Here is a 27,109-nt window from a genome sequence, read left to right on the forward strand (position 1 = left end):
TGTCCGTCTTTATATTCTCATAGCAAGTTTTAGAGCCTTGTCATTTTTCTTTCTTGCTCAGGCACTGTTACGAATTGAACTTTATAGCTTACCAGATCCATGAAGCCATGAAGCGCGAATTTGATCACACACTACAAAACGATATTTCAGGATTTGATTCTGGTAACTGGAAAAGACACTCGTGTGCCCTCTTTGATAAGACCGTTCTCAAATAGTAAAGAAATATTAATATAATTGTATAATCTCATAATTCCATTTATTCTTTATTTGTAGCATTTATCGTTCACGGAGGATGTCAGATGGCTATGTTGATATGGCTACCAGACCCGGATGTTGTGTATATCTTTTACATCTTGGCAGCCCTATGGGGAATGGGCGACGCTGTAATCCAGACACAGATAAATGGTGAGGCTTTACAAATCCATATCATTTTGTTATCTAAAGGAACACTAATCTCATTTAAAAAATAATTAACAACTAAAATACTTTTAAGATTACGTCTTCTTCTTCTTCTTCTTCTTATTATTATTATTATTATTATTATTATAATTATTATTATTATTATTATTATTATTATTATTATTATTATTATTTCATTCAAAACAAGATCACTTTCTTTAAAGATAATAACTATTTTTTATATAGATAAATAATGATTAAACTTCTTCCTTCGATTTAGTTTTTTTTATTATTATAAGCCATTTCAGTAGTCAATGTGTTGTCTAATTTTCCTGCTTGCACAGCCACTATAGAAGATATCTGTTGTAGAAAAGTACAGTATTCATGATATTGTTGAAGCAATAACTTTGTAACAAACATCATAAATCGTGAATTATGCCTGCAAATGCTTGCCTGTCTTGGCTTTCAGCACTGTATGGCTTCTTGTTTACGAAGACTACCGAAGCTGCATTCGCCAATCATCGGCTGTGGGAATCGATCGGGTTTATCATTGCGTTTGGCTACAGCGGTTATCTGCTTACCAGAACGAAGCTACACGTCTGTCTTGTATTCCTGTGTGTAGGGATGTTCTTCTATGGAGTCATTGAAGTCGCATACAGAAGGTATGAAATAAGTTCAGAATCCTTTATTACAATATCATATCCACAGTGCCAAGTTATGGAGCAATTGAACGCGGTACTCTTTAATTACGTATTCAGTTCATTCAGATCAAAATATTCTCTGCCTTTTCCGTCAAGTCGAGACAGAAACATGGGATATTATTAGCCGCCATTGAGAACTATATGATGAGCACATAACACAATATGGTGGCAAAAGCAAACAAACGGAACATCCTCGGCATCTACTTTAGTAACATATGTGGTACACTCCGACAGAGGCTTCGCCAAAAATGCATCAAATGTACATGTATTTCTTCAACAACTTCAGATGTTATTCTGTACTTGACGGCAATGAATGGGCGATTTTCAGATCGTTCAAAGCTTATACATGAAATAAGGCCTTTGTGAATATTGTAAAAGAAAGAATGCTAAAAGTAATCTTTACCTTGGTCAAACATAGTAGTCGTATTAATTTAATAAAAATTCCAAAACAGAAAGTGTCTGAGTGGTCTAAAGCTCTCTCCGTTACGGATCACCGCCATCTCACATCTGTCTGCGTGGGTTCGAGTCTCGGATTCGGCCAATGTGGATATATGAGGAAGCTTGCCATTAACTGTGTGTGCTTTGGAATTTTTTAACGTAGCTTTAACAATTGTTCTCTCACATCGCTACGATGTCTGCAGTGTGACAGTTTATAGTGATGTCTAGTAATGGGGCATCATGCCGCAGACATGTAGCGTGATGTCCTACCCAGTCACATTATCCTGACACCAGGTCGACCAGTCCTAACACTAACCTCTTAATGCTGGGCGCCAAGCGAGGCAGCAGTTGGTACCATTTTCGTAAGTCTTTGGCATGACTCGACTGGATATCGAACCCACGACCTCCCGCATCCGAGGAGGACGCTCTAACCACTAGGCCACCGGAGCGGTCGTCCACCATTAATACTGGCCGCCATGTATATCCTATCGTGTGCTGAAAAATGGTGTTAAACCCAGCAACAACAACAGAAAGTAACAAAAGTAGCTGGATATGAACACAAATTGTTGTTCAATGCTTTTAAAAAAGTTATAAGTCTTAGACATTTGGAAGTGAGTTACAAATAGTGTCCATCATAAAATTTTGCAAATTGGAAAATGCAACCAACTTAATAACGAATATCGTCTTCGTCGTCTTATAATTAGGAATGTTGTCTACAGGGTCATACAGGTCGCCCAAGGGGTGGTCCACAAGAAAATTAACTGTTGTGGGTTTCAATCTCAATAAACTGGGTTTGCACAATAAGCAGTGAGATATCCAAACGCACATCAGTTCGAGTGGCATGTTAGATCTCAGAGAACAATATCACTGCAGGTTGAAAACATATATTTTAATAGACTGATACATTTAACGTTAACTAAACATCTGAGTGCCTCTGTTGCCGTCATATTAATGCTTAAAATTTCCCTTGTTGTTGTTGTTGTGGGGTTTAACGCCATTTTTCAGCACGATAGGGCTATACATGGCGGCCAGTATTAATGGTGGAGGAAGAACCCGGAAAACCCCGGAAAGAACCACCGACCCACGAGAAGCTACTGGCAAAATTTCCCTTGAATTTATTGTATAAATATTGATTATCATTAAGACCAATGACATGGGTGTATATGTTAGTTATAGTTTAAAGGATTTTAAGTGGTCAGATTGTTTGTATATTTGATTTAATTTTTGTATCTCATTTAATTGTTTGTAAGTTTTAAAATCATTTTCTTTTTCTTTTATTTCATTATACGTCAAAATAATGAAGTTCTGTTTATTAGGAATTCGATAATTTTCCAGAAAATAGTTTGACCTTGACTGTTCAGTTTAGTAAACACATCAGGCTGACCTGGTCTCCGACCATAATTCAAAATTAGTAATAGCCACATCAACAAGTTCTTTTTTTTATTTACTTTTATTGTGGGACTAATAAGAGTGAGCTTGAGGCTGTATTGAATACGTGACCTTAGACTTGTAACTAGTTTTTAGTGAAATAAACAACTTTTATTCTGGGAATAAAATTATTGGTTCTTATCAAGGACATACAGGGGCTATGTAATTTTTTATATGTAAACATGATCACATGACCCTTATCAGGGGCGTAAAATTCAAGTTTTAAACCATCGTTTTTGAGAAATAATAACAGTTGGGCTTTTACACTGGAAAGTGTCTATTGTCTCGTTTATAGTTATTTCGAATTATTTGAATTCAAAAGTATTATTTGTTTTTTTTTTCCTGAACATATACGTGTGCTCATATGAAATTCTTGAACAAAGACATCCCTTATACAAATTTATTCGGATTTCCAAAACCGTAGTGACAGTTCTTGTTTCTATAAGGAACTGTAGACTTCAACATAGTACAGGTTACAGCATAAGTAATCGACTTCCATCTTGGATTCTTCGTCATGTCTCGAACTTGAAATCATTAGAACATTTTAGTATTAGGACTTCTAAAATTTTATTCGTGGATTATTCTTTGATTATTTTTGGATTTGATTCTTTAAAACCGTAAGTTCCCATTTTTGGGGAGAGGGGGTACAGTATTTTTCAAAGGAAATACATTATTTGTTATATTTTTCAAAGCTTGTTGTTTTTACTCTTTCTTGTGATACTGTTTATTCGCGCTTAAACACTAACATAAGAAGATATGGTAATGTTAGAAATAAATTCTACATAGTTCACACATCTGATACTGATAAAGATTCTGGCCCATAGGACTTGGGGTCTGTATTTGTCGTCACTGTAAAAGCAAGAATTATACTGTTAATAAACCCTGACTTTGACTCCATTCCGTAGCTTTGATAAACTATTGCCCTGGGGTAAAACTACCATTATGTTATGTGTAAAGTGCAGACATCTTGAGCCCTAGCTTGGGTTAACATTATAAATTGGTTAGGAATCTTGTTTGTGTTAGATGTTATTGTTTGCTACGTTTGTATCCCGTAACAGCCTCCGAAACGTATCGATAAACTTGTGTCATTTTATTCTAAATTTCTTTGACAAAACATCGAGTTTGCAAATTAAACGAAGTCTCTTGTTTGATGTTTTACTCAGATTTATTTTGGTGCTTCAATCTCACTGTTTTGTGTAATGTTAAAGCCTTTGGATAAGGAGTGAAAATACTGAATATAATGTAATATTGGGTTTCAAAAATCTGCATCTTTGACCTTTTTCTTTAATGATGTAGATGTCAAGAATTATACCTTTTAGATTGCTTACCTTTTTCACAAGTAATGGTACATAAACATTATTATGACGTACTGTGGCAAGTATTCCGGAAATCAACGTGTTATATAATCATTTGATTCTTTTTCAGTGGACTCTGGAAACAAAAATGTCAACACTTTTGGATTAATTATTGCTGTTCATCAGAAACAAACAAGCAATGCTTATATGGGTTGGGATGAGGATGTTTTAGTGCATTTTATCTGCAATGCAGTTTTGTTTCACCTTATCGTGTGCTGATTTTGATTGATACAGATTAGCAGTGTATATTTTGTGTTTTGCGCATGCTAGAAGAACTCATTCAAACACTGGCTTGATTTGGTTGGACTGAGCCAGCTTGAATATATATATATATATATATATATATATATATATATATATATATATATATATATATATATATGGGTGTGGGTGTAGTCTTAATAGTGAGTACCAGATATCACCTTTGTTTTGGGGTAATCTACATTATAAAGCATATGCTTGCTTGCCAATATGCAAATTCTATGTGCAAATGGGATATTCAAGTACCTGAATAGACGTTAGAATGCTACAACTGACCCTATTAAATGGTTTATACAATGACCATCTTCTGTTAAGTTTGACCCATTTATAGTTTGTGTAAGAACTATGTTGGTTCCATATTCAACGTAAAAGCAAAGATGGCTTCTAATTTAATCCTGAATCTAGTACAATGCACATGGCAACCTGGTGAGATGGAGTAGGATATGGACCAGTATCCACCACATAAGGTCCAACGCCAAATGCTAGAGGGTGAAAACGAATTCAGCAATGAGACGGAGAATATATGCTCGGCAGATTTAAGAGAGAGACGAGAGCGGGATACTCAGGAAAGTACTGCAACGGACAAACGAGTGTTAGGAGACAGAAAACGAAGAGTAAAATAGACTTGGGTTAAAAGAGAACATCATCATGAAGACAGTTTGATGAGGACGCAGGCCAACTAATGGAACCAACATTGACTGGAAGTGTTGATAGGTAGACACCATGCCCATCATTGTCTACAATATTGGAAAATATCGATTTGGGAACGAAGAAAATATGCAAATAAATACATTGCCAAAATAAAACCGTAGGCTCCGGAAGATGGAAAATATAAGTGCCGACCTCCTGTGGCTGACAGAAAGGTATCCCAGTGCAATGGATGAAGATAAAAATGGGTTTAAAGACAATATATGTGAAAGTCTGAAGACACTGAGGAGCAGAGCACATAAGAAAGAACAGAAAGGAGCGCATGAGGAAGAGAGCTCACATCACTGTCAATCCTTTTGGCTTTGCCAAACAGCTGCTAGGAGACAAAAGATCTGGGAGACTTGAATGTCCTATGGAAGAGTTGGGAAACTTGAGGAAAGCCCACAGTCGTGCAGATAGAGATATAGACCGTCGGGAGCAGCTCAGACTTATCAACCCATATAAACAGAGGTGTTCAAAGTGACTAAGGCCAGGCAGATGATGATATTGAACGACAGTGCAGATGAAAAGGCGAGAGAGGCGGCAGAGTAGGTATGGACAGGGAGGACGTGGGTGGCAGCAAAAGCAGCTGAAGAGGCAGAATCCAGACGGAGACAAAGCGATATGGAAGGCAAAGTAGCAACATGAAAGCTGAGACTGGAAAGTCTGAAAGGTTATACATGACAAGCAACATGTATCAAGGAGAAGCGTGCCATGGTCCATACAGAAACACGTCTTGCAGAAAAGGAAGATAGTCAAGTCAAATCTGTCAGAATGAGAATGTATGGGCATTGCCAACGCAGGCTAAGTGCGAGGTCGAGAAAACTATATTGGACTAACACCTGGAGAGCTGATACTCATAAAATCAGCTTTCTCTTACGCTCAGTGTATGATGTTATCCTTTCACCAACAAACCTAAATATATGGGGGCTAACTGAAGACCCAAACTGTAAACAATTTGGGGGACTTGCAAATCTAGAGCATGTGTTGCAAGTTATCTCTAACGGACGGTCGTTTTCGTTGGCGCCATGACCAAGTACTTGCTGAGATAGCTCCCAGTATGGATATAGCAAGGAGAAAAGAACCAGCAACTGAAAAGTCGTACCAACATCATCGGTTTTATGCAAGGCGTTGAGACACAGAAACAAAAGACTGAAGCAAGAGGCATTTTTTACAACAGCACATTATTGAGAAATGCAGTCAGATATAAAAAGACAGAGACATCTGTAACACCAACTTCAGGCGTGATGTTGCACTGTGGTCAAGAGCTACAAAACAAGTGATTTTGTTAGAACTGACAGTGTCATGGGAAGCTGGAATGTACAAGATCCATGAGAAGAAATAGGCCAATATAATGGATGGAAGGCCAGGAATCTACCGGCCGAAATAGTATGCCGTAGCTTTGCAACACAGATCTTTTAGAGTGCCATGGGAGCTATGGAGATACAGGAGGTAGCAGTAAGACGTTAGTCACCAATGTTGGGTAAATCTGTCGAGGAAGCCTTAAATTAGATTTGGCGGAAGAGAGAGGAGTGATGGAAAATCTAATCGGTTCCGGGCTGAGTCTAATCATCTTAGTCAGTGCACCGCTGGGGAGTGTTGTGGGTCAGCACCGAAATCCCAACCTGATGATGGAACCGATTGCAGTGCAAAACGACCCCCTTTCGCTGACCCACAACACTCTCCAGGGGTGCTGTAACCGTCCGTTTGAATTGAGACACATTTGGCCTGTCCCTGCTAAATCAGCATTTATATATTTGCTGCGTTGCATATAAAACCATTAAATTATTGAATGCATCAGTCTGAATGGTGTTTATAATTCCAAACATACTATCTAGTCCTTTTATTTCTAAACTATGCGTGACAACGCGAACCTATTATCCATAGTAAGGACACATGATATCAAATCTTCACTGCTCGATTGTCCCTTAAAATGCTAAATAATATTCTACGTGCAATATACATAAAGAATATGAATCGTTTGAAATTGTATTAATTCTTTTGAAAAAAATATTCTTGGCCAAATTATTTATGTATTATCTTAAAATGTAATCCATGTGAATTGTTCTTTTTGTTTAAAACAACTTTCGTATATTTTCCCCATGTATCGTCCTTTCAGAAACCCTGTCTAATCCGTATGTATGATTGTTGGTAGCAGTTTTAACCCTTCTAGCAATACATGCAGAAGTAATTTGGATTTTGAATTAAACATTTGCAGCTTGCTATATAGTTTGAAATATGCTGCTTAGGTGTATCACCTTCTGGTGTACATTTAACCTATCCATATTTCGTTAGAAGTCACTAGAATCTGTCCGACATCCTTCCCCCAAGAAAATTAATACAATTCAGTGCTGAATTCGTCAAGTCGTACGCTTTATCACCTTGCATTATTAAAACGGTTGCAACTTATATATAATATATATATATATATATATATATATATATATATATATATATATATATATATATATATATATATATATATATATATATATATATATATAAGTCTTTCTGGCAGCATGAATATGTTTTATAATGTTATGACGTGTACGCAAAGAATTAGAAAGTAAATATTTGTATCTTTTTCTATTTTATTTTTATACTTACTTATGTCTAAGTCTGCATACAATTTTGCAATGATTAGAGCATATATATATATATATATATATATATATATATATATATATATATATGACAATTTTAGAAAAATTATATGATCATTACCATTACTACTGTGCTTAGAAGATATACTACACATAAACACACACACATCTTTTTTGTATCTTCAAAGAATCGGATTCCTATGAATAAGCGAGAGTATTGTCACAGAGGACTGGGCGTTAGTATTTGCATGACCAGGAAGTAAAGATGAAGTAATTTGCATCTTCAAAATCATGGAAAATGTAAATTATGCAATAAGTTATCAATGTTTTCTTGAAAACCTATATTGAGTAGAACAGCGGTACGACTTTATAATCTGTAATAAAAAATACGACATGGACACAACATGTTTAAACATTAAGTAAACAATAATAGCGCATTTTAATAACGCTATCGGGAGTATCCCTTTGTTGAAACATTAGCACACTTGTCTTAATTTGCTCATGAAATGACTATGATTCTACAACATAATGTACGGACTCATACCTTTGATAATTAATAGATCGGCTGCTGATAAAACTTATGACGATCTTCAATCAAGAAGTCAGACAGATGAAAATTATTCTAGGATGAATGGTAACCGTGATATAACCTACGACGATCTTCAAGCAAGTGGACAGACAGGTGAAAATTATTCTAGGATAAATGGTAACCGTGATATAACCTACGACGATCTTCAAGCAAGTGGACAGACAGGTGTAAATTATTCTAGAATAAATGGTAACCGTGATATAACCTATGACAATGTTAAAGCAAGAGAACAGACAGATGAAAATTATTCTAGGATAAATGGTCACCGTGATATAACTTATGAAGATCTTCAAGCGAGAGGCCGAACAGATGAAAATTATTCTAAGATAAATGGTAAGTGTAAACGGGCCAACAGTAAAGGCGTACTTATTCTGTACAAGTAAATGTTACTGAGGTTGAGAAAACAAAATGATCATGCATTATTAACTTGCAGTCTTCTATGCTAGTTTTATGCTATGTTTACTTAAACACGAAAACTAACTTACTATATTTTCTGAGTGAAATGCTATAACCGTTTACTTCGACAACGACTGCGACTGCGACAGCGAAGAGAACACCACAATGACACAACCTCCACATTGTCGTGAACAGTCGTGCATCACTCAAATCCTCCGTCATATAAATCTCTACGGTTTGGCTGAATTAGTGAAATAAACCTAAAATAATATCTGCAGCGAGGTCCATTTCCTTAAACATAAGCGATGTGACATCTGTTCGGGTTATTATACTGTCTTTATTTATCTGTGCCACTATTTTTGGAATACTTCGTACAATACATTGCGAATCTGGTTACTTTGGTGCGTCATAGATGGACACGGATAATTAAAATAAGAGAAAAATATGAAACCCGTGTTAATTGATACCTATGATAGAAAAATAATTTTAAAAACTATCTGGCGACTTGAATTTAAAACGATGAATTCAAATGGACTATATAGTTTTGCTAATGTTAGTCAATGAGTGTTTTGTGAAGAAAACGACGAAAACAATGATGACTATTACTGCTGTTACTGTTTCAGACACATCAACAACGATAGCAAGAGCTACTAAAACTAATGTTACTTCTAATTTTTCCATTTCTATTATAAAAACTACTGTCGCTATTCAAAAAATATTTTAAACTATCATTTCTTCAGTTTTACAGGTACCACCGTTGTTAATACTAACGCTATTGCAGGTACTACAACCACCACAAGTATTGCTACTGCAGCGATTGCAACAACCGCTGCCATCACCACTACCTCAACTACTATTGTTTCTTCAACAACGATTGCTGCTTACAAGAACAGTCATGTGATAGTAGGAATAGTGCTAATAATAGTAGTAACAAAGTAAAAATAATAGTAGTAGCAGTCGCACAGCATGACTGGTAGTTGTCTTAAATTTTTCTCAAAGTTAAACTAGCAATACCTGAATCAAAATCCACTTATAAAGTTGTGCGGAAGAATCAACGTATTTTAGGATTAATACAGCTGGCAAAAATTTGTAGAAGCAGGTAGACATCATAAGATTTCGACTGTGCAGAGTCTTTGTTCTAACTGTAATTTTATTTTATAAGGTGCTGAAGACATTCCATTAGAGAGCCAACCAGACACAGAACGAACCCCTGAAAAGCAGTGCATTGCCATTGGACATTATCTTCAGTTTTATGAAACACTTATGGAGGCCAATTTAACCAGTGGGAAATTGAATATTTTACATAGTTTTGAGGTAAATTGTAGCATAGCTTTTATAACATCCTATTCTCACCACACAACGCGTTCAGGATCCATCAGCAGTATCCAAAATCTGAACTGCTTGTTCTATCTCATACTTTCCCCATCAGTCAAATGTTGATTCTTTACTTGCACATGAAGCATGCTTAAAACAACCATCATTACCAAACCGGGGGAAAATCACATTAAAAACAATTTTAGAATCGTCGGTACAAAATAAAGTAGCAACACCCTATCCGTCCTCAGAACCTCCAAAGCGTATTACAGTGAACATAAAAAGATATCAAAGGACACCCGAGGAAGACACATGCAGTGAAAGAACATTTTTGCAAGAAATGTGGACGGATGGACCGTTGGATAAGATGGGTTAAGATATGCATGAATGTAGAAGGTAGGAAGTTTAATGAGTATAGAAGTAGGTAGGTAGGCGCTATAAATGCAGACAAATGAGCAGGCATATAAATTGGATAAAATCTATATATCTCAATGGTCCCGTACGATATGTATTTTGGAATTTTAATTGTGTGGAGAAGGAAACTGTTACCTCACAGTTAATAGTTTAATTTTAGTTATAAATTAGTTAATTATTCACACATTTACATTTCTCTATTTAGTAGAATGTATGTGATAAATATGTTTATGAATCTGTACTGGAAGACAAAATGTGATCTGGATTGTTGTAAGGGACAAAAGACCTTGATAATTCACGAATAGTTGCAAACCAATTTTTAAAAAGCAACATTCAAATGGTAAGAAATAAAACAATTTAAAAACCCATCCACATGGTATGTAATAATGGCCTCACTCTGTATAATCCAGCAAACAAAGAATGCTTTTGTCTTTCCGTATACGTGACCGTCGGTCTGCTCTATAACGCTTTTAAAAGCTATGCCAAGTTTGAGGTCCATTTAAAAAAAATTATAAGATGTTTTAGAAATGTATGTAAAGGAGTTTGATAAGTAACAAATTCACCATGAATAATCATCTTAAGCCAAATTCAAGTGCTGACCTCTGATTATTAGTTGCATTATTCGAATGCTGACATCTGATTATAATCACGCTTTAGTCGAATGCCGATATCTGATTACAATCACGCCTTATTCGAATGCCGAGATCTGATTATAATCACGCTTTATTATTCGAATGCCGACATCGTATTATAATCATGCTTTATTAGTTTTACAGAATAATTGACATTAAATTATTTAGATGTGGACATCTGATTAGGAGCAAGCACGCTTTATTTGAATGCCGACATCTGATTATGATCAATCTTTATTCGTTTTACAGATTAACGAACAATGAATCAATCATATTGCCAGGATCGCCCCCTTCAAACATTATAAAACCAAACTGAGGTAACATTAACATATTATTTACTGTTTGGAACAAGAACGAATTTAAAGACACATTATTTTGCTTTGCAAGCGTCATTAAGATACTGATGACTGGACTTCGTGGAAAGGATGATCTCTAGCGTTTGGTTTATTTGATTATAATAGAGTTAACCAATCTCACTCATCAGCGATGCTGATATTAACACTGTTCTTATTTTCCGCCAATCGCATTTAACAATGATGGTTACGGTCAGTTGTAACAATTTAGACTCATTTTCCTTTCACATATTCAAATATATTACTTTCGTATACAGAAATCATATAATTTGCCTTTTAGGATTATTTGACAAGGATGAATCGAGACCAAACCTCCCGTCAGTACGACTATCCAATCTTTATTTCAGGTAAAATATAACGTGTGTGTGTGTGTGTGTGTGTGTGTGTGTGTGTGTGTGTGATTTGAATTTTTCACGTAGCTTTAAAAAAGTATCAGTCATATCACTACGATGTTTGTAGTGTGGCAGGTTATAACAATGCCTAGCACTGAGGCATCTTGCCGCAGACATGCAGCACGATGTTCCACCCAGCCACATTATCCTGACACAAGACCGACCAGTCCTAACACTAACATCTTAATGCTATGTGCCAAGCGAGGCAGCTATTTGTAAAAATTGTATAATAATCAGATCAATAACGCTTTTCAGAAAATGAGTGATAAGATTTTAGAAAATTCATTCACGTATATTATTTTTGTTAAAATTGTTTGAAGCCTTTATAAAAGAAAACATTATTTTGCTAAAGATCTTATGAAAAGACCGATATCAACATGTTAGAATTTTTGTATTCGGTTATTTGATCCAAAATTTGTTATAGTTTATTAGTTTATACCAAAAAACAAATAACACGACGTTGGGCACACGTTTTAGCAATAATCTCTCTCTCTCTCTCTCTCTCTCTCTCTGCTTGTGTATATGTGTGCAATCAAATGTCAAACCTGTGTATAAAACTTTTCTTAGTGAGGAAAATGAAATGGTCATAATATATCGTGGGTCTGTATTATACACGTAGAAACGCATTGGTTTATGTACGAAACAAATAACAAAGCGGTGGCACAAAGATGATGGTGCTTCTAGAACGATTTATTTTAATTTTAATTTTAATGTTAATTTGGATGAATTTAAAATTATTGTTCTAACTTCAAACAGATGAACCATTATCCAAGGATGGTGCAGGTGCTATGGACATATATCACGTGAGCTATTACATTATTCCACACATTTATTTTATCAATGCGATTATCAGGAATGTGTTCTATTCCCAAAATTATTATCCATGTCAAACAGTAACTATAAAAAAATTCATGAAAAAGAAAGGAAAAGCGTGAACAATTTATGACGGACATTTGAATAAAGGAAACCACGATACGCTTAGGATATTACACAACATTAAGACAAACAGACATTAACAAAGACAAAGAAAATTGAAAGGTAGACGGTCATAACATTGCAATATAAGGAAATAAGATTAATGACAGAGACATTAATAAATGCTTGCTTATATACAAGTTTGCGATAGGTACATTGTTCGGTACCTGCATATATGAAAGATAAAACAATAAAATGTATACGTTGAAGGAAATTTTAAAACTGAAATAAAAAGACTGTTCATTTAAAAGACCTGAATTTTTTATGAAGGAGTTAATAATGATGCTACATTTAACCTAGTCTAACATAATTAATTTTTACGTAAATAATGAAGATTTGATAATATCCAAGCCATTTTGGTATATTTGGTTTTAATAGTATGTTGTTGAAATGAATTTTTATCTTGCCTTAATACAAACGCAGAATACGATATGTACTTCTATAAATACACACTGCTATAACTACGGTCAAATTAGACATAAGAAAACCTGGCAAATAAAATTTACCCACGTCTACTAATTAGCTCTAAGCTTTAAAGATAAAATTTAGAAAATATTTAAACTCCTTAGAACATTAATCACTTTATTCCTATGTGACATTTGGTTTCATATTGATCATTTCGAAAAGGTTAGCGAAAAGATTTTGAGTAATATCGTTATGAATATGTTCATATCATATAGCACAACTGGCCAAACTTACCAATTTAAGCTTAGGTAGGCCTCTTTGTAACACGCAAAGCTTTCAAAACCAGATGTTATCACATAATGAATCAAACTTAACCTGGTAGAAGAACCGACATCGGTCCGTTGGAATGCCTAATAAATAACGCTTTACCGACATCTGGTGATCGGTAAGTGGATGAGCTTGTGTATTAGCTAATTATGGAGATTAATTAGGAAAATACTCTGTATTTAAATAGGGAAGCGCGATCTCAGCGTAATACCTAACTTGTTTATTATGTAAGACATTGAGAAAATAAATACATCCGATCGATAGCTTTAGTATTTATAAACGACAATGACTTTCCTCCATCTTCAAAAGTTATACCGTCTCTCGTTACATAATATTTTGCTCTGTTTTACTTGGTGTTTCCGGCCTTATTTCTCCATCATAAATATATAAATTAAAGGTTTAAGTTACATGTGTGTCTTCTTTATCTCTCTCTCTCTCTCTCTCTCTCTCTCTCTCTCTCTCTCTCTCATGTTCATTGTCCTTAGATACTTGCCCAAATCCTTTTGTCGATATTTATAAAAGAATTTGTGGTGATTTGGTCTCTTGTAAAATGCTTGGAACAAATAAATAGTAGTAGGACATTCTCTGACATTTCTTCTTAATACTTCTCGCAATGAGTTAATACAATCAGTTGATCGCTAAAATTGAAGACAAAGGAAAATAATAGCCTTTTATTTGTTATAGCCTACTGCACAAAATACGTAATGTTCACATGGAAAGAACTTGTGATTAATACATTTCTACATTAGTGGGTTTCAAGGATTGTCATCGCCGGGGCCGATGGTGGAGATAAGCACCCACTTCCCTTGGAAATCTCCCAATGGCTTCATCTGATAGAGCCTCTGACAACCAAATCCATCTCCAGGCCTTCACGAGTGGCGGAACCTGTTTAAACATACTGGAGAAGGGATGACAGGCGAGCTTCTCGAGCCTCAAAACCAGATGCTTCGGGCAGATAGGGGTTGTCAACCTTGGGTGGTCGCCCATCTTGGTGAAGGTAAACTCCGATTTCAAACCTTCACTGATTTGCGACTATACCATCTCAGGGGATAGCCTAAGGGAGTAAACCTCAACAGAAAATCCGGAGTCGGAGTCTCTAAGGCGACTTGACATTGATTTCAGTGTCATCTCGGCAACTCCTGCTACGCAGCTGGTGCCATGACGTATCGGCTTGTCCTTTCCCTTGGATCCATCAGCTGCGTGGAAAGGGGGGATCAGCTGGATGGGCAACAGTTGATTCTCCACATCACCCTGCCCAGGCTTGCGCCATGGAGAGGACACTCCAGCTTCGCTCCATAGCGGCGACACAAAACGGAAGCAGCAGTTTACCGATTATAAGTCACCGCTCGATTGGTGTAGAGCCGGATGCCAGGGGTTACTTCTGACGGTGGGATAGACCAACATGTTTCACTGGACAGCTAACGCCCGCCTCAAACTGGGAAGCCCCCAGCCAATAAGGTGACGTCCCGCCACAGTTCGCCTGCCTTGCTGGGTGCGTAAGGCTTAAGGTACGCGAGTGCCTGACAAGCGGACTGCAACTATTGCACCAAGAAATAACAAAATAAAAATAAAAAAGACTTCAATCCTCAAGCTAGGTACCTGGAATGTCCGGACCATGCTGACTGGGCTTTCAGATGATCTCCAGAGAATCATTGATGTTCGTGAGACTTTAGTCATCAACGACGAACTTGCAAGGCTCCAGGTCGACATCGCCTCACTACAGGAGACACGACTACCAGATTATGGGTCCCTCAGAGAAAAGAAGTACACATTCTTCTGGCAAGGAAAGAGTGCAGATGAAGCCAGAGAGTTTGGTGTTGGATTCGCTGTCAGGAACACTCTGCTGGGAATGATATAATCCTGCCAACAAGGAAATGGAAGACTGCTATCCCTCCGCCTCCACACCACAAACGGGCCTGTCAGCCTGATCAGTGTTTACGCTCCCACACTAAGATCCTCCACAGATACCAAGGATACGTTTTATGAGTTAAACTCGCTCCTCGACAAAATTCCCAAGGAAGAGAACTTGATTTTGCTGGGCGACTCCAATGCAAGGGTGGGTGCGATCATGACTCTTGGCCCTCCTGTCTTGGCAAGTTTGGTGTTGGGAAGATGAATGAGAATGTACAGCGCCTTCTAGAGATGTGCTCGTACCACGAACTCAGCATCACCAATTCATTCTTTCAGACAAAGCCACAGTACAAAGTGTCTTGTAGGCATCCCCGATCTAAACACTGGCACCAGCTGGACTTGATCATTACAAGATGGTCAGCCATGAACAGTGTGGTTCTTACCCGTACCTTCCACAGTGCTGACTGCGACACAGACCACTCGCTGCTGTGCTGCAAAATGAAGCTTCAGACAAAAAAGATCCACCGCCCTAGGCAAGAGGGTCAACCACGCATTGATGTGAGCAAGACATCATATCCCGACAAGGCTGAGGAATTCACCTATGCTCTTTCCAAGACGTTTGACTCAGAACCCCCCAACGGCAGTACCAAAGAAAGATGGGATCACATCAGAGAGACTGTGTACAGCACAGCCACACGGATCTTTGATAAGAAGCAATCAAAGAACAATGACTGGTTTGAGGCTAACTCTGCCACACTCATGCCAGCCATAGAAGAGCGTCGCAGTTCTCACCTGCAATACAAGAGATCCCCCTGTCAGAAGACACTACAGGCATACAGGTCTACCAGAAGCAAAGTGCAGAGATTAGCACGGCAGTGTGCCAATTAATACTGGCTTCAGCTCTGTCGGAGTATCCAGTCAGCAACAGATATTGGAAACATCAGAGGCATGTACGATGGCATAAAGAAAGCAATGGGTCCCACGAAGAAACTGACAGCACCACTGAAGTCCGCCACAGGCGATACCATCCACAACAAGGGCAAGCAGATGGAGCGTTGGGTGGAATACTACTCCGAACTGTACTCCAAAGAGAACCACGTGACCAATGATGTCCTCAGCGCCATTGAAAACCTCCCTCTCATGGCCGAACTGGACGAGAAACCTACTGTAGACGAACTAAACAAGGCCTTAGAGAAACTGTCTCTAGGTAAAGCCCCAGGGAAGGATGGCATCACATCAGAACTCATCAAGTGTGGATGTAGCGTGCTGCTCATACACCTGCACGACCTCCTCTGCCAGTGCTGGGACGAGGGTGCAGTGCCTCAGGACATGAGAGATGCTAACATCATAACCCTGTACAAGAACAAGGGCGACAGAAAAGACTGCAACAACTACAGGGGCATATCATTTCTCAGTATCGTGGGTAACGTTTTCGCACGCGTCATCCTGAACAGACTGCAGACGCTTGCTGACAGAGTTTACCCACAGTCGCAGTGCGGGTTCCGCGCAGAGACGTCTACAATCGACATGATCTTCTCTGTCAGGCAACTGCAGGAAATATGCAGAGAACAACACAGACCCCTCTTCCTGGCCTTTATAGTCCTCACCAAGGCATTCGATCTGGTCAGCAGAGTAGGACTCTTCACAATCCTGGCGAAAATTGGTTGCCCTCCAAAGCTGCTAAGGATGATAAAGTCCATCCACGATGATATGAAAGGCACAGTGCAGTAGGATTGCTCAACATCCGACCCCCTTGACATCCGCAGTGGAGTTAAACAGGGCTGTGTCCTTGCCTCCAAGCTCTTCGCCATCTTCTTCTTTGCAGTCCTGCTCAGGCATGCCTTTTGGACGTCCACAGAAGGGATTTACCTGCACACACGATCAGACAGCAGGCTGTTCAAGCTGGCACGACTGAAGGCAAAGAGCAAAGTGCGTGAAGTAACCACCAGGGACATGCTCTTCGCAGACGATGCTGCTCTAGCCACCCACACAGAAGCTGAGCTTCAGCGCCTGATGGCCCGCTTTGCTAAAGCATGTGATGAGTTTTGGGCTAACCATAAGCCTAAAGAAAACAAACGTGATGCTTCAGGACGCGGACCCCCAAGCATCATCATCAACAACTACGAACTTGAGGTGGTGAGTCAGTTGATGTACCTTTTCTCTACCATCACCAACAACCTCTCGCTCGATGCATAGCTCAACAAGTAGACCGAAAAGGCATCAACAACTCTCTCCAGGTTGTCGCAGAGAGTGTGGAACAACAGCATGCTGACCATGAACACTAAGGTCACCGTGTACCGTGCATGCGTGCTAAGCACTCTCATGTACGCAAGTGAAACCTGGACTCTGTACGCCTCACAAGAGAAAAGACTGAGCGCCTTTCACATAATATGCTTCGACGCATACTCGGGATCACCTGGAGCTATCGAGTAACCAACAACGAGGTGCTCGAGCGTTCCAAGATTTCTAGCATGATCACACTCCTCCGCCAACACTGCATCAGATGGATAGGCCATGTACGTCGGATGGTTGACGGACGGATCTCCAAAGACATTCTTTATTCGGAACTCGCCTCTGCCAAAAGGTCGATCGGATGGCCACATCTCCGCTTCAAGGTTGTCTGGAAGCATGACACGAAAGCCCTTGATATCGATGTCAACACCTGGGAAGAGCTCGCTCTAGACAGATCAAGCTGGTGACATGCTCTGATCACTGGTCTGAAAGCCGGAGAGGACAAGCAACGCTTGCTAACTGATGAAAGACGATGCAGAGGAAGAAGAAGCAGCTCCAACCAAACACCTGACACAACCTTCAAGTGCAGCAAGTGCAGCCAGGACTGCCACTCCCGCATTGGATTACTTAGCGACAGCAGACGCTGCACAACCACCAACCGTGACATCTCTCATGGGCGCAGTTCCTTCGTCTCTCAAGACTAAAGGATGCCAAAATAACCTAAAACATTAGTGGCTGGTCTGCAATGACGTCACGCGTAACAACAAACCGAGACTTAGTCAAGAGAAGTTGATGTTGTTGTTGTATTACGGTTAAACACCATGTTTCAGCACATGATAGACTATACATGGCGGCCAATATTAATGGTGGAGGAAGAACCCGGGAACACCCCGGTTAGATGCACCGACCCACGAGATGCTACTGGCAAGATTTCGCTGAATCCGAGACTCGAACCCACGCAGACAGAGGTAAGATGGCAGTGATCCGTAACGGAGAGTGCGTTAGACCACTCGGCCACTCGGGGCCCCGTCAAGAGAAGTTTAGATAACCTAACTCGTCGTTAAATTTAAGAGTATGTTCTGGAATTGGTTTGGAATAAATTTTACCGTAAAATGCATGCTCAATCTGCACATTTTATTCTATCAAAAAAAAAAATGAGAACTTGACACTGAAGATTGTGTGTCTAATTGACCCTTCGCCTTAATTTAACTTCGAACGTTACCTTACAATATTTGCTGAATTTCTAGCTTGGCGAGAAAGGAAGAGTCTGCGTGGTAACAGCAACGTCGGTTATGACTTCAAACTTCTGGAATAACGTTGTGGATAATAATATTACGACCATCGTGGACCTTGATGCCGAGGTAAATGTTTGACGTTTCATAAAATGTTAATACTGTTTAAAGACAACTCTTTATTAGTTTTGTTTATACGATAATTACCAACAATTATGTGTGCTATTTGCACTGTACACGTATATACAAGGTGATATTTTAATATAATTTATTAATTCCTAAAGACAGACAGCAGTTTATGTAAAAACTGAACTAGTTATTTCAGTCTTAAAAAAAGAAACATGTATGTATATTTTTTCGTCTTTTTGTGTTGTTGTGTGAATGGAACAAATTCATATCTTTTGAAGATTCGATAAAGTCCCATGCGAAGATCTATTAACCGTTACTTGTTTCCTATAATCTTTCTGGGGTTAGAAAGTTGTCCTCTTACGTTAATCTCTACATTATTTCAGGGAGATGTGGATCTAAACAAGAGTACCAACATTTCGTTCATACATGTTCAAGTTCAAGGAGTTAATGAGGAATACTTGTCGGGAATACGTGTTGTGAAACTTCAGTTAATATCTGGTAGCAAAGTATGTACCCAACTTTACTGATCCATTCCTTGCATTGTTGTATTGCTGTACGTCTGAAATATTTTTTATATATTCAACAACAGTTTACACACAATGAATACAGACTAGTAAACAATGTCGTTTGGAAATTAACGCAGTTCTTGAAACCTTCCTTGTGAAATATACCTTACATCATATGAAATATCATAACAAATCATCTCATGCACTGGAAGTTACCAAAATACATTGGATATCTCTCTCTCAATTGTTTTTGACTTGCCTGTGGGCAAGTTACTTTGAAACATGAGGTTCCCCGAGCCGGACTTGAGCTTGTCCCGGGAGTTGGGCAAGTTGAAATGTAAATCCCCGCATTTGCCCATCTAGTCTGTGGGACCCACCATCCATCGAATGCTTTTAATGAAAATTAAATATTCTACAATATCCTACTAACATGCACGGTATTGAAGCTTGTTTATAAATTACAAATATAAGTGACCTACTAAGGTGACTTATCTTCAAAGTTGTGCAAATATCAGAGTGGCATGGCACAAGGTATGGCCAATATATTCTAAACACATTCCAAATATTAGAGTAATCTAGCACATGGAGTGGCCTATAAATTCCAAACACATTCCAAATATTAGAGCGATCTAGCAGAAAGTGTGGTCTATAAATTCCAAACACATTCGAAATATTAGAGCGATCTAGCAGAAAGTGTGGCCTATAAATTCCAAACACATTCCAAATATTAGAGTGATCTAGCACATGCTGTGGCCTATAAATTACAAACACATTCGAAATATTAGAGCGATCTAGCAGAAAGTGTGGCCTATAAATTCCAAACATATTCGAAATATTAGAGTGATCTAGCACAAGGTGTGGCCTATAAATTCCTAACACATTCCAAATAGTAGACTGATCTAGCACAACGGTGTGGTCTATATGTTCCAAGCACATTCCAAAAGTTAGAGTGATAAATTACTACTTATTGCCTATAAATTCTAAACACATTCCAAATATTAGTGATCTAGCACAAGGTGTGTCCCATAAAAGCAACGCACATTCCAAATAATAGGGTGATCTAACACAATTTGTGTCCCATAAAAGCTACGCACATTCCAAATAATAATGATCTAGCACAAGGTGTGGCCTATAAAAGCTACGGACATTCCAAAAAATAGAGATATCTAGCACAATGTGTGACGTACTAGTGCTACAGGCATTCCAAATAAAGAAGCAATTCCCGATTTAACCAGCTGGATTATTCGCAAAATTATATGAATAAAAATCTATACAGGTCCTGAAAGTTGAAGAAGGTGGTCTACATTACAGAGACAACGACAATGTAAATGTTTGTATTGGGCATGTGTGTTATAAATTGTTTGTTAACGGGAGGAGTAACATAACAGAATAATGACTTTTCGTTTCATATTGATAAATATTATATATATATATATATATATATATATATATATATATATATATATATATATATATATATATATATATATATATATTCATTCTTATTTTCAGGAACGATCTGTATTGTATATTGCAGCAACATTTAAGCTTGATGAGGAATTACTGGTCAATGCTAAAATGCTGGCAATAATTTATATCCACGGTGTCAGGACCACTTCTGAAAGTGCCGAACAAAATGTCTTGATTCACATCAAGTAATTACTTACTGCAATGCTAACTTAATTTTTATAAAGTTGAAAGTTTGTCATTTTTCGACACAGATCTTCCAAAAATATTTAACAAACACGAAGTAAAACATTAAATTATTTTACAGTGATGAGAATTACTTCGTGTTCTACGTACTTCAATCAATATTAAGCTTGGCAATAATTTTTTTTTTAAAAGCACCCCCCATATCGTATGTTAAACAATGAATAGAAAAGATATTGTAGAACTTTACAATGATATTGGGCAAAATACAATGTAGTTTAAGCTTTCTACATTTGCTTTTTTCGAGAGAGATGTGTGTTGGAATTTTTCTACTCATTTCTTTTTTTAAGGTATGTTATGTATCTATGTTCTTACTTCTACATTTCTGCTGAAATAAAAGGGAAGCAACTGTTAACTGTTTAAGGAAAACAAAATATCTGGGAATATTTTGACGAAAGGTACCATAAGCCGGTCTCGTCAAAGTTAAAATTAAACTTGTAAAACGTCTGAACACTTTCCTGTTGCATATTGTACCTGTTATCATGTTGCAGGGCGACCAGATCAGGCCAACATGGAATAGTGTACGGAGTTTTTTCTGTTCTGTGTCATCTGGATGAGACGGGATTTTTCGACCTGGACGAATCGATGAAACACGCAAGAGAAAAGAACATTTTTGAAGTGGATACATTCGTAAGAAAAAGCTTACATCATATACAGTATCAACATTTCCATTAAAACAGTAAAGTAAAACAGGAAAGTAAGAACAATTTACGTTTCTCATGAAAGAATGAACTGTTTCAGTGATATAAATCTCCATATTCATGTAAGTATACATATATAAATAAAATTAAAAAAGTGCATAAGTGTACTGTGTATGTATATAAACATATATATACATATACATATACAACACACAAACCTGCACGCACTGCACTATGTATTCTACAGATACATGTAAAACTATGTTTTCCTACCTAGAGCGGGGGGTGGGGTGGGGTAGGCACTTGTATATATAACAATGATGGTTTGGAGAGTGTTGTATTGAATAGCTACATATGCCATATGTGTCAAATTGTAAATCGTCGTATGCATATAAGTGTGGTTAAATTCGCTCCTCGTTACCAATATCCTCTCTAAACCCTACAGTTTAGTTTCCAGTACATGTTGTATGGAAACAAAGCTAAATAAAGAAATGTAATAATGAAAAATAAGAAAACAATTTACAGCACAAGGGGTTTGAATAAGATGACAAATGTCACACATTGTAACCGCAAACTCGTCTGCTTGTTTTCTGTAGTCTCTGATAGGAATACAGCTAAAAAGGTGTGGAAGTTATTTTGGAGAGAATAAAAAACAGCTTCGAAATCAAGCCTAATTTTACCTTAAATTAAGTAAGATTGTTAACATAGTATTTGCGTACTTTTCTCGGGACGTTTCAAATATTTACACGATATCAAGAAGAAAAGAAACAACATTGGAGAGAGAATGTTAATAAAAGAGTTTAACCATTCACTTTAGGGAATCTCTGGCCACATTTATAGCTTTGAAGTGAAAATGATTTATACATATGACCAAAAACGGAAATGTATTTCAATTGCATCGGATGCAGATGGTCTCGGGTTCGAACCCCGGCCGAGTCATATCAAATACTTTTAAAATTGGTACTAGAAGCTGGTATCTGGTGGAGTAAGAATGTGGGGAAACACTTAAGGAACAACCACCGACCCACCGGTAGCTACTGGCAAGCGTTCTCACATACCTACTTTGACCAAGCCAGAGACTCGAACTCAGGATGACAGAGGTGAAATGTTCATGATCCATAACGGCGAGCAACTTAGATTACTCGGCCACCCAGGGTGCGTTAACGTATTGATATTTAAAACCAGAAAGAAATCCATAACATCCGACTGAGTTTTATTTACCTGTAGGAAAATGTTATGCTATGCAATGTAAACACGGGGCATCTGTCAGTACCATTTTTAAAAGATTTTGGTATGACTTGGCCGGGGTTCGAACCCGCGACTTTCCGCATGCGAGGCAGACGCTGTAACCTTTTAAGCCATGACAAGGGTGCAAAGAGTTAAATTACCTTTGTAAATACACAATATGATGTTAATTACCTTTGTTAATATTAAACATGACGTTGTCACCATTTAATTATCTACGAATTTGATACAGCAGTTGCTAAGTGCATTATTTTTGTATTAAACGGGGCATGGGAGATAGTGTACATAATACACGCATGCATAACACATCCATACATACACAAACACACTTTTATGCATACAATATGAAATACTCAAACAAAGATTATCTTTACATTCTAGGAGAAGTTCAGGCTTTTGCATGATGCTGCACGACTGTTCATTCTGAATCTCGAGGGAAAAGAAAACGTCAGTGGAACAGATTGCAACCTTGTACATATGCCCATTTTAATTGATGTAACCATAAGAAGATAAATGTGTAAAAAGTGTTTTAATATTTCCCTCCTGCGTTTTTATGTATAACCATGTACTCTTTCTGTTTGATCTTTACATTTGTAAATATGTTTTAATACAAAAATATACTGGAATAAGATACACTTTAATTCTTGGGATACAAATCCTTAGGATTTTGCTGTAATAACTGGACGCATGTGCTAATTGTATTTTCGTCTCTGCATATAGCTTTGGTTGATTGTCGTGATTGTTTGTTGATTACGGGAATTCAGTGTTAGGAAGATATGTTTCAGACCGAGTAATTAGCCAGTATAGAGGAGAAGATGTCATAACGTACATCATTGAAGAGGCTTTATGATATAATCAGTTTGGTTCGTAATACGAATCCTGCCTAATTTCTTAATATAAAGAATTCGTAGGATTCTTTGTATTAGGTGTTTGGGTATTGTTTCTTGATGCATGATGTGAAGTATCAATCTTCGGCTTTGAACGGCTTGCTGACGAGTCGTGCAAATGTGAAACAGGGAAAACATGCAAGTGAAAACTTCAGTTGACAAAGACAGCTGTCTTAAAATCCTCGAAATAAAGGAAATAATGGACCACAATAAGGTGATTTATTCGCTCGGTAGTGAGCACCCACTCACCCCTGCGTTTAGCATTCTACTGAAATACATATGAGATGGCCGCTACTTCTAACGTTTTTACATGACTGTTCGTAAGATTTATCTAATGTCTATGTGCTTTTTTCTCTTCAGCTATAAATTCAATACCAGTTGTATTATAATTAAAGCGGAATATTTCCGTTCAGTGATTGCACTGTATCAAAGTCAGTCCACTTTTCTATACAAACAGTCACTATTGTCTACTTTGTATTCAATATCAAATATGTTTACTAATATCCAGTACTAATATACACTGGTAACGTGTTTGCTTCAAATTACATGTATCTATGATAAGCTTACCTTAAATACTTTGTTTTAAATAATGTTAAAAACGAAGATAAATTATTTCACCAAGTACAATATTCAACGTAATACCATGGCCAAAACTAAATTATGTGAGTAACTTTTGTGAAGCTGAAGAACATTGTCAAACGTGCACGCCGGCAATGTCAAAAGCGATGTTTGTATCAGCTGTATATACTAGAAGAGCTACCTCCCTCATACATAATTTCGAACACTCTTCAAATTTTGTAGGTACAGTCTCTCTCCTGACATGATCGTGCTTTACAACCCTAACTCTCTAAGCCTAACCCTTTTGCAAGATCCATTTCTGATGTTGATCAAACCAACAACAGTATGGTGTAAGGAGCCTCCGTGTATGCATGCATGCCAATAACTTACAAGAATATCACGCCGGTGTAACAGGCAATAGTATACCCTCAGTCCGGAGTATACCTGGGGTTAAAGCGGCCAAGGCTAGATTATACCTGGGTATATTATGGCCTGGGCCAATTGATACCCCTGGGATATATTATGGCCTAGGCCAATTCATACCCCTCAGGTCAAAATATATCTCCATGATATCAATAGTGTTGAGCGATATACACAAGAATTACTTAATTTTTCAATATTTTATTGAGGATTCAGCTTTGTCAGGTAAGTTAAGTGACATGTTTCAGTCGTACTCGTAGTCTGTCAAGGTATATACGTACAAGATAAGATTATATATATATATATATATATATATATATATATATATATATATATATATATATATATATATATATATATATATGGTAGATGTCAATGCACAACAGTTAGAGCTTTTTGTGGAAAACTTGAAGCAGGAATCAAGAATCATGATGCAATTCATCTCACATTCTTCCAGTGCAATTGTATTGATGAACTATTATATTTCGAACACTCCCATCAATATGTGCTAGTTTTTAAATCACAATGGTATTCTTATTTCTTTAAGCTAAAGCTAAAACATACCTCAATAAACTCAGAAAAGGTGGTGATGATTGTGTTCTTGTTTTGTTCATGTTTTCCTGCTACAAGTAATGACCAGAACGATAAGTAAATATTAATTTAATATACAAGTCGGGCATATTCTGGCCTGAAGAGGTATGGTCTGGCCCAGGCTATTGTACACCCCGGGCATAGCTTAGCCTAGGAGACTTTTTCCCCTGGGCCAAACTATACCCGGGTTTAATCCGGGATTGAGACACATGCTTTCAGAATGTATGTTGTTTGTTTGATAGTTTTTACAAAGCAGCGGGTTCAGCTCTTAATTAAGCACTTCAAACCATTACGTTGAATACAGGATGTAATAGATAATTGTGCTTTAAATTAATATTTTGTTATCACTTGAAGTGTCGTGATTTGGAATAAAATACAAGTATAATGCCGCAACATTTGTTTCACTTTTCTCTGTCTACCGCATCAAATGAGCTATGTTATGTTTTTAAAGAAGGTCAAAGCATACGTATTTAATTTAAGGTATATTAGCAACCACCTCATGGAATAGCATATTAACAAGCATATTTCAAATATTTCATAATTATTGAATACCCAGATACGATTATTTAAATATACACTTTAAATCCACAATTTTATATCCATTTATTTAACCCAAACTATCACCTGAATCTGAAAGATAACATTAGTCTTTGGTCATGTTCTGATTATGAAATGTTGCCCAATACCTATTTGCTAGAGAATTTCCAACTTTAGAAAAATAATTACAACATGTGTACAGCATATCAGCAAACGTTTCTAATAAATATATTTTAATTGGATTCAAGAGTCAAAAGAGTTCATTGGGCAATCTATGGCACTGGCCCATAATAATACATGTTTAGACAAAACCAAGCAATTGCCGCTAGCATGTTCACATTGCTGTAAGGTGATGATGTATGTTGTTTCATATCGACATGGTAACTGGTAGATGCTGTAATTCTGTGAATAACAAGAGGATTTGTCTTGACATCAAACTGCCTGTGTGTTGTCTAGTTATTTATGTCTCTATCGTTAACTTGTACATAGAACATATACATCAATTCCATTCTATTCCTACTGGAAAACAAATACACTGTACACCCTCAGGTTTAAGTTGGAACGTTTGCAAATTATCAGCATTACTGTTAGACACATCTTACCAAACATCGATGAACTAAGATTTACGATACAAATTGAAGTGAATATTTAATAAAATGGACTTGTCAAACGTGTCTTGATTGCAATATGCTTGAATGTACTATTTGTGTTTTCTTTTTAAATCTTATTTATTGGAAAAACAACATGGGAAGGAATAAAAGCTTGGAGGGAGAGTCATGTATGTTTTAAACAAGATATCATATATATATATAAAGTACTTGTGAAATAACCACTGTAGAATCAATATTGTTCAAACTAAATTTTCTGAATGTCAAGATCTATATGTTCCGTTTACTTACCT

The 27,109-nt window shown here is 37.3% G+C and overlaps 1 protein-coding gene across 1 annotated transcript in view; it reads left to right on the forward strand.

Moving 5' to 3' along the window:
* The window catches only part of LOC149782666 (uncharacterized), an 83,990-nt gene that overhangs the window by 17,558 nt on the left and 39,323 nt on the right, over nt 1–27,109 (forward strand). Inside the window, exons 6-16 of the mRNA XM_089935163.1 lie at nt 274–405; nt 869–1,061; nt 8,433–8,794; nt 10,020–10,171; nt 11,851–11,917; nt 12,719–12,765; nt 19,000–19,113; nt 19,497–19,619; nt 21,132–21,274; nt 21,821–21,959; nt 23,597–23,726. Coding sequence (XP_089791289.1) covers nt 274–405; nt 869–1,061; nt 8,433–8,794; nt 10,020–10,171; nt 11,851–11,917; nt 12,719–12,765; nt 19,000–19,113; nt 19,497–19,619; nt 21,132–21,274; nt 21,821–21,959; nt 23,597–23,726 — 1,602 coding nt within the window. The remainder of the gene's footprint in view (nt 1–273; nt 406–868; nt 1,062–8,432; nt 8,795–10,019; nt 10,172–11,850; nt 11,918–12,718; nt 12,766–18,999; nt 19,114–19,496; nt 19,620–21,131; nt 21,275–21,820; nt 21,960–23,596; nt 23,727–27,109) is intronic.

This window comes from Sinohyriopsis cumingii, chromosome 15 (genome assembly GCF_028554795.1).
Source record: "Sinohyriopsis cumingii isolate HCF-2022 chromosome 15, ASM2855479v2, whole genome shotgun sequence".
In the NCBI taxonomy this organism is placed as follows: Eukaryota; Metazoa; Mollusca; class Bivalvia; order Unionida; family Unionidae; genus Sinohyriopsis; species Sinohyriopsis cumingii.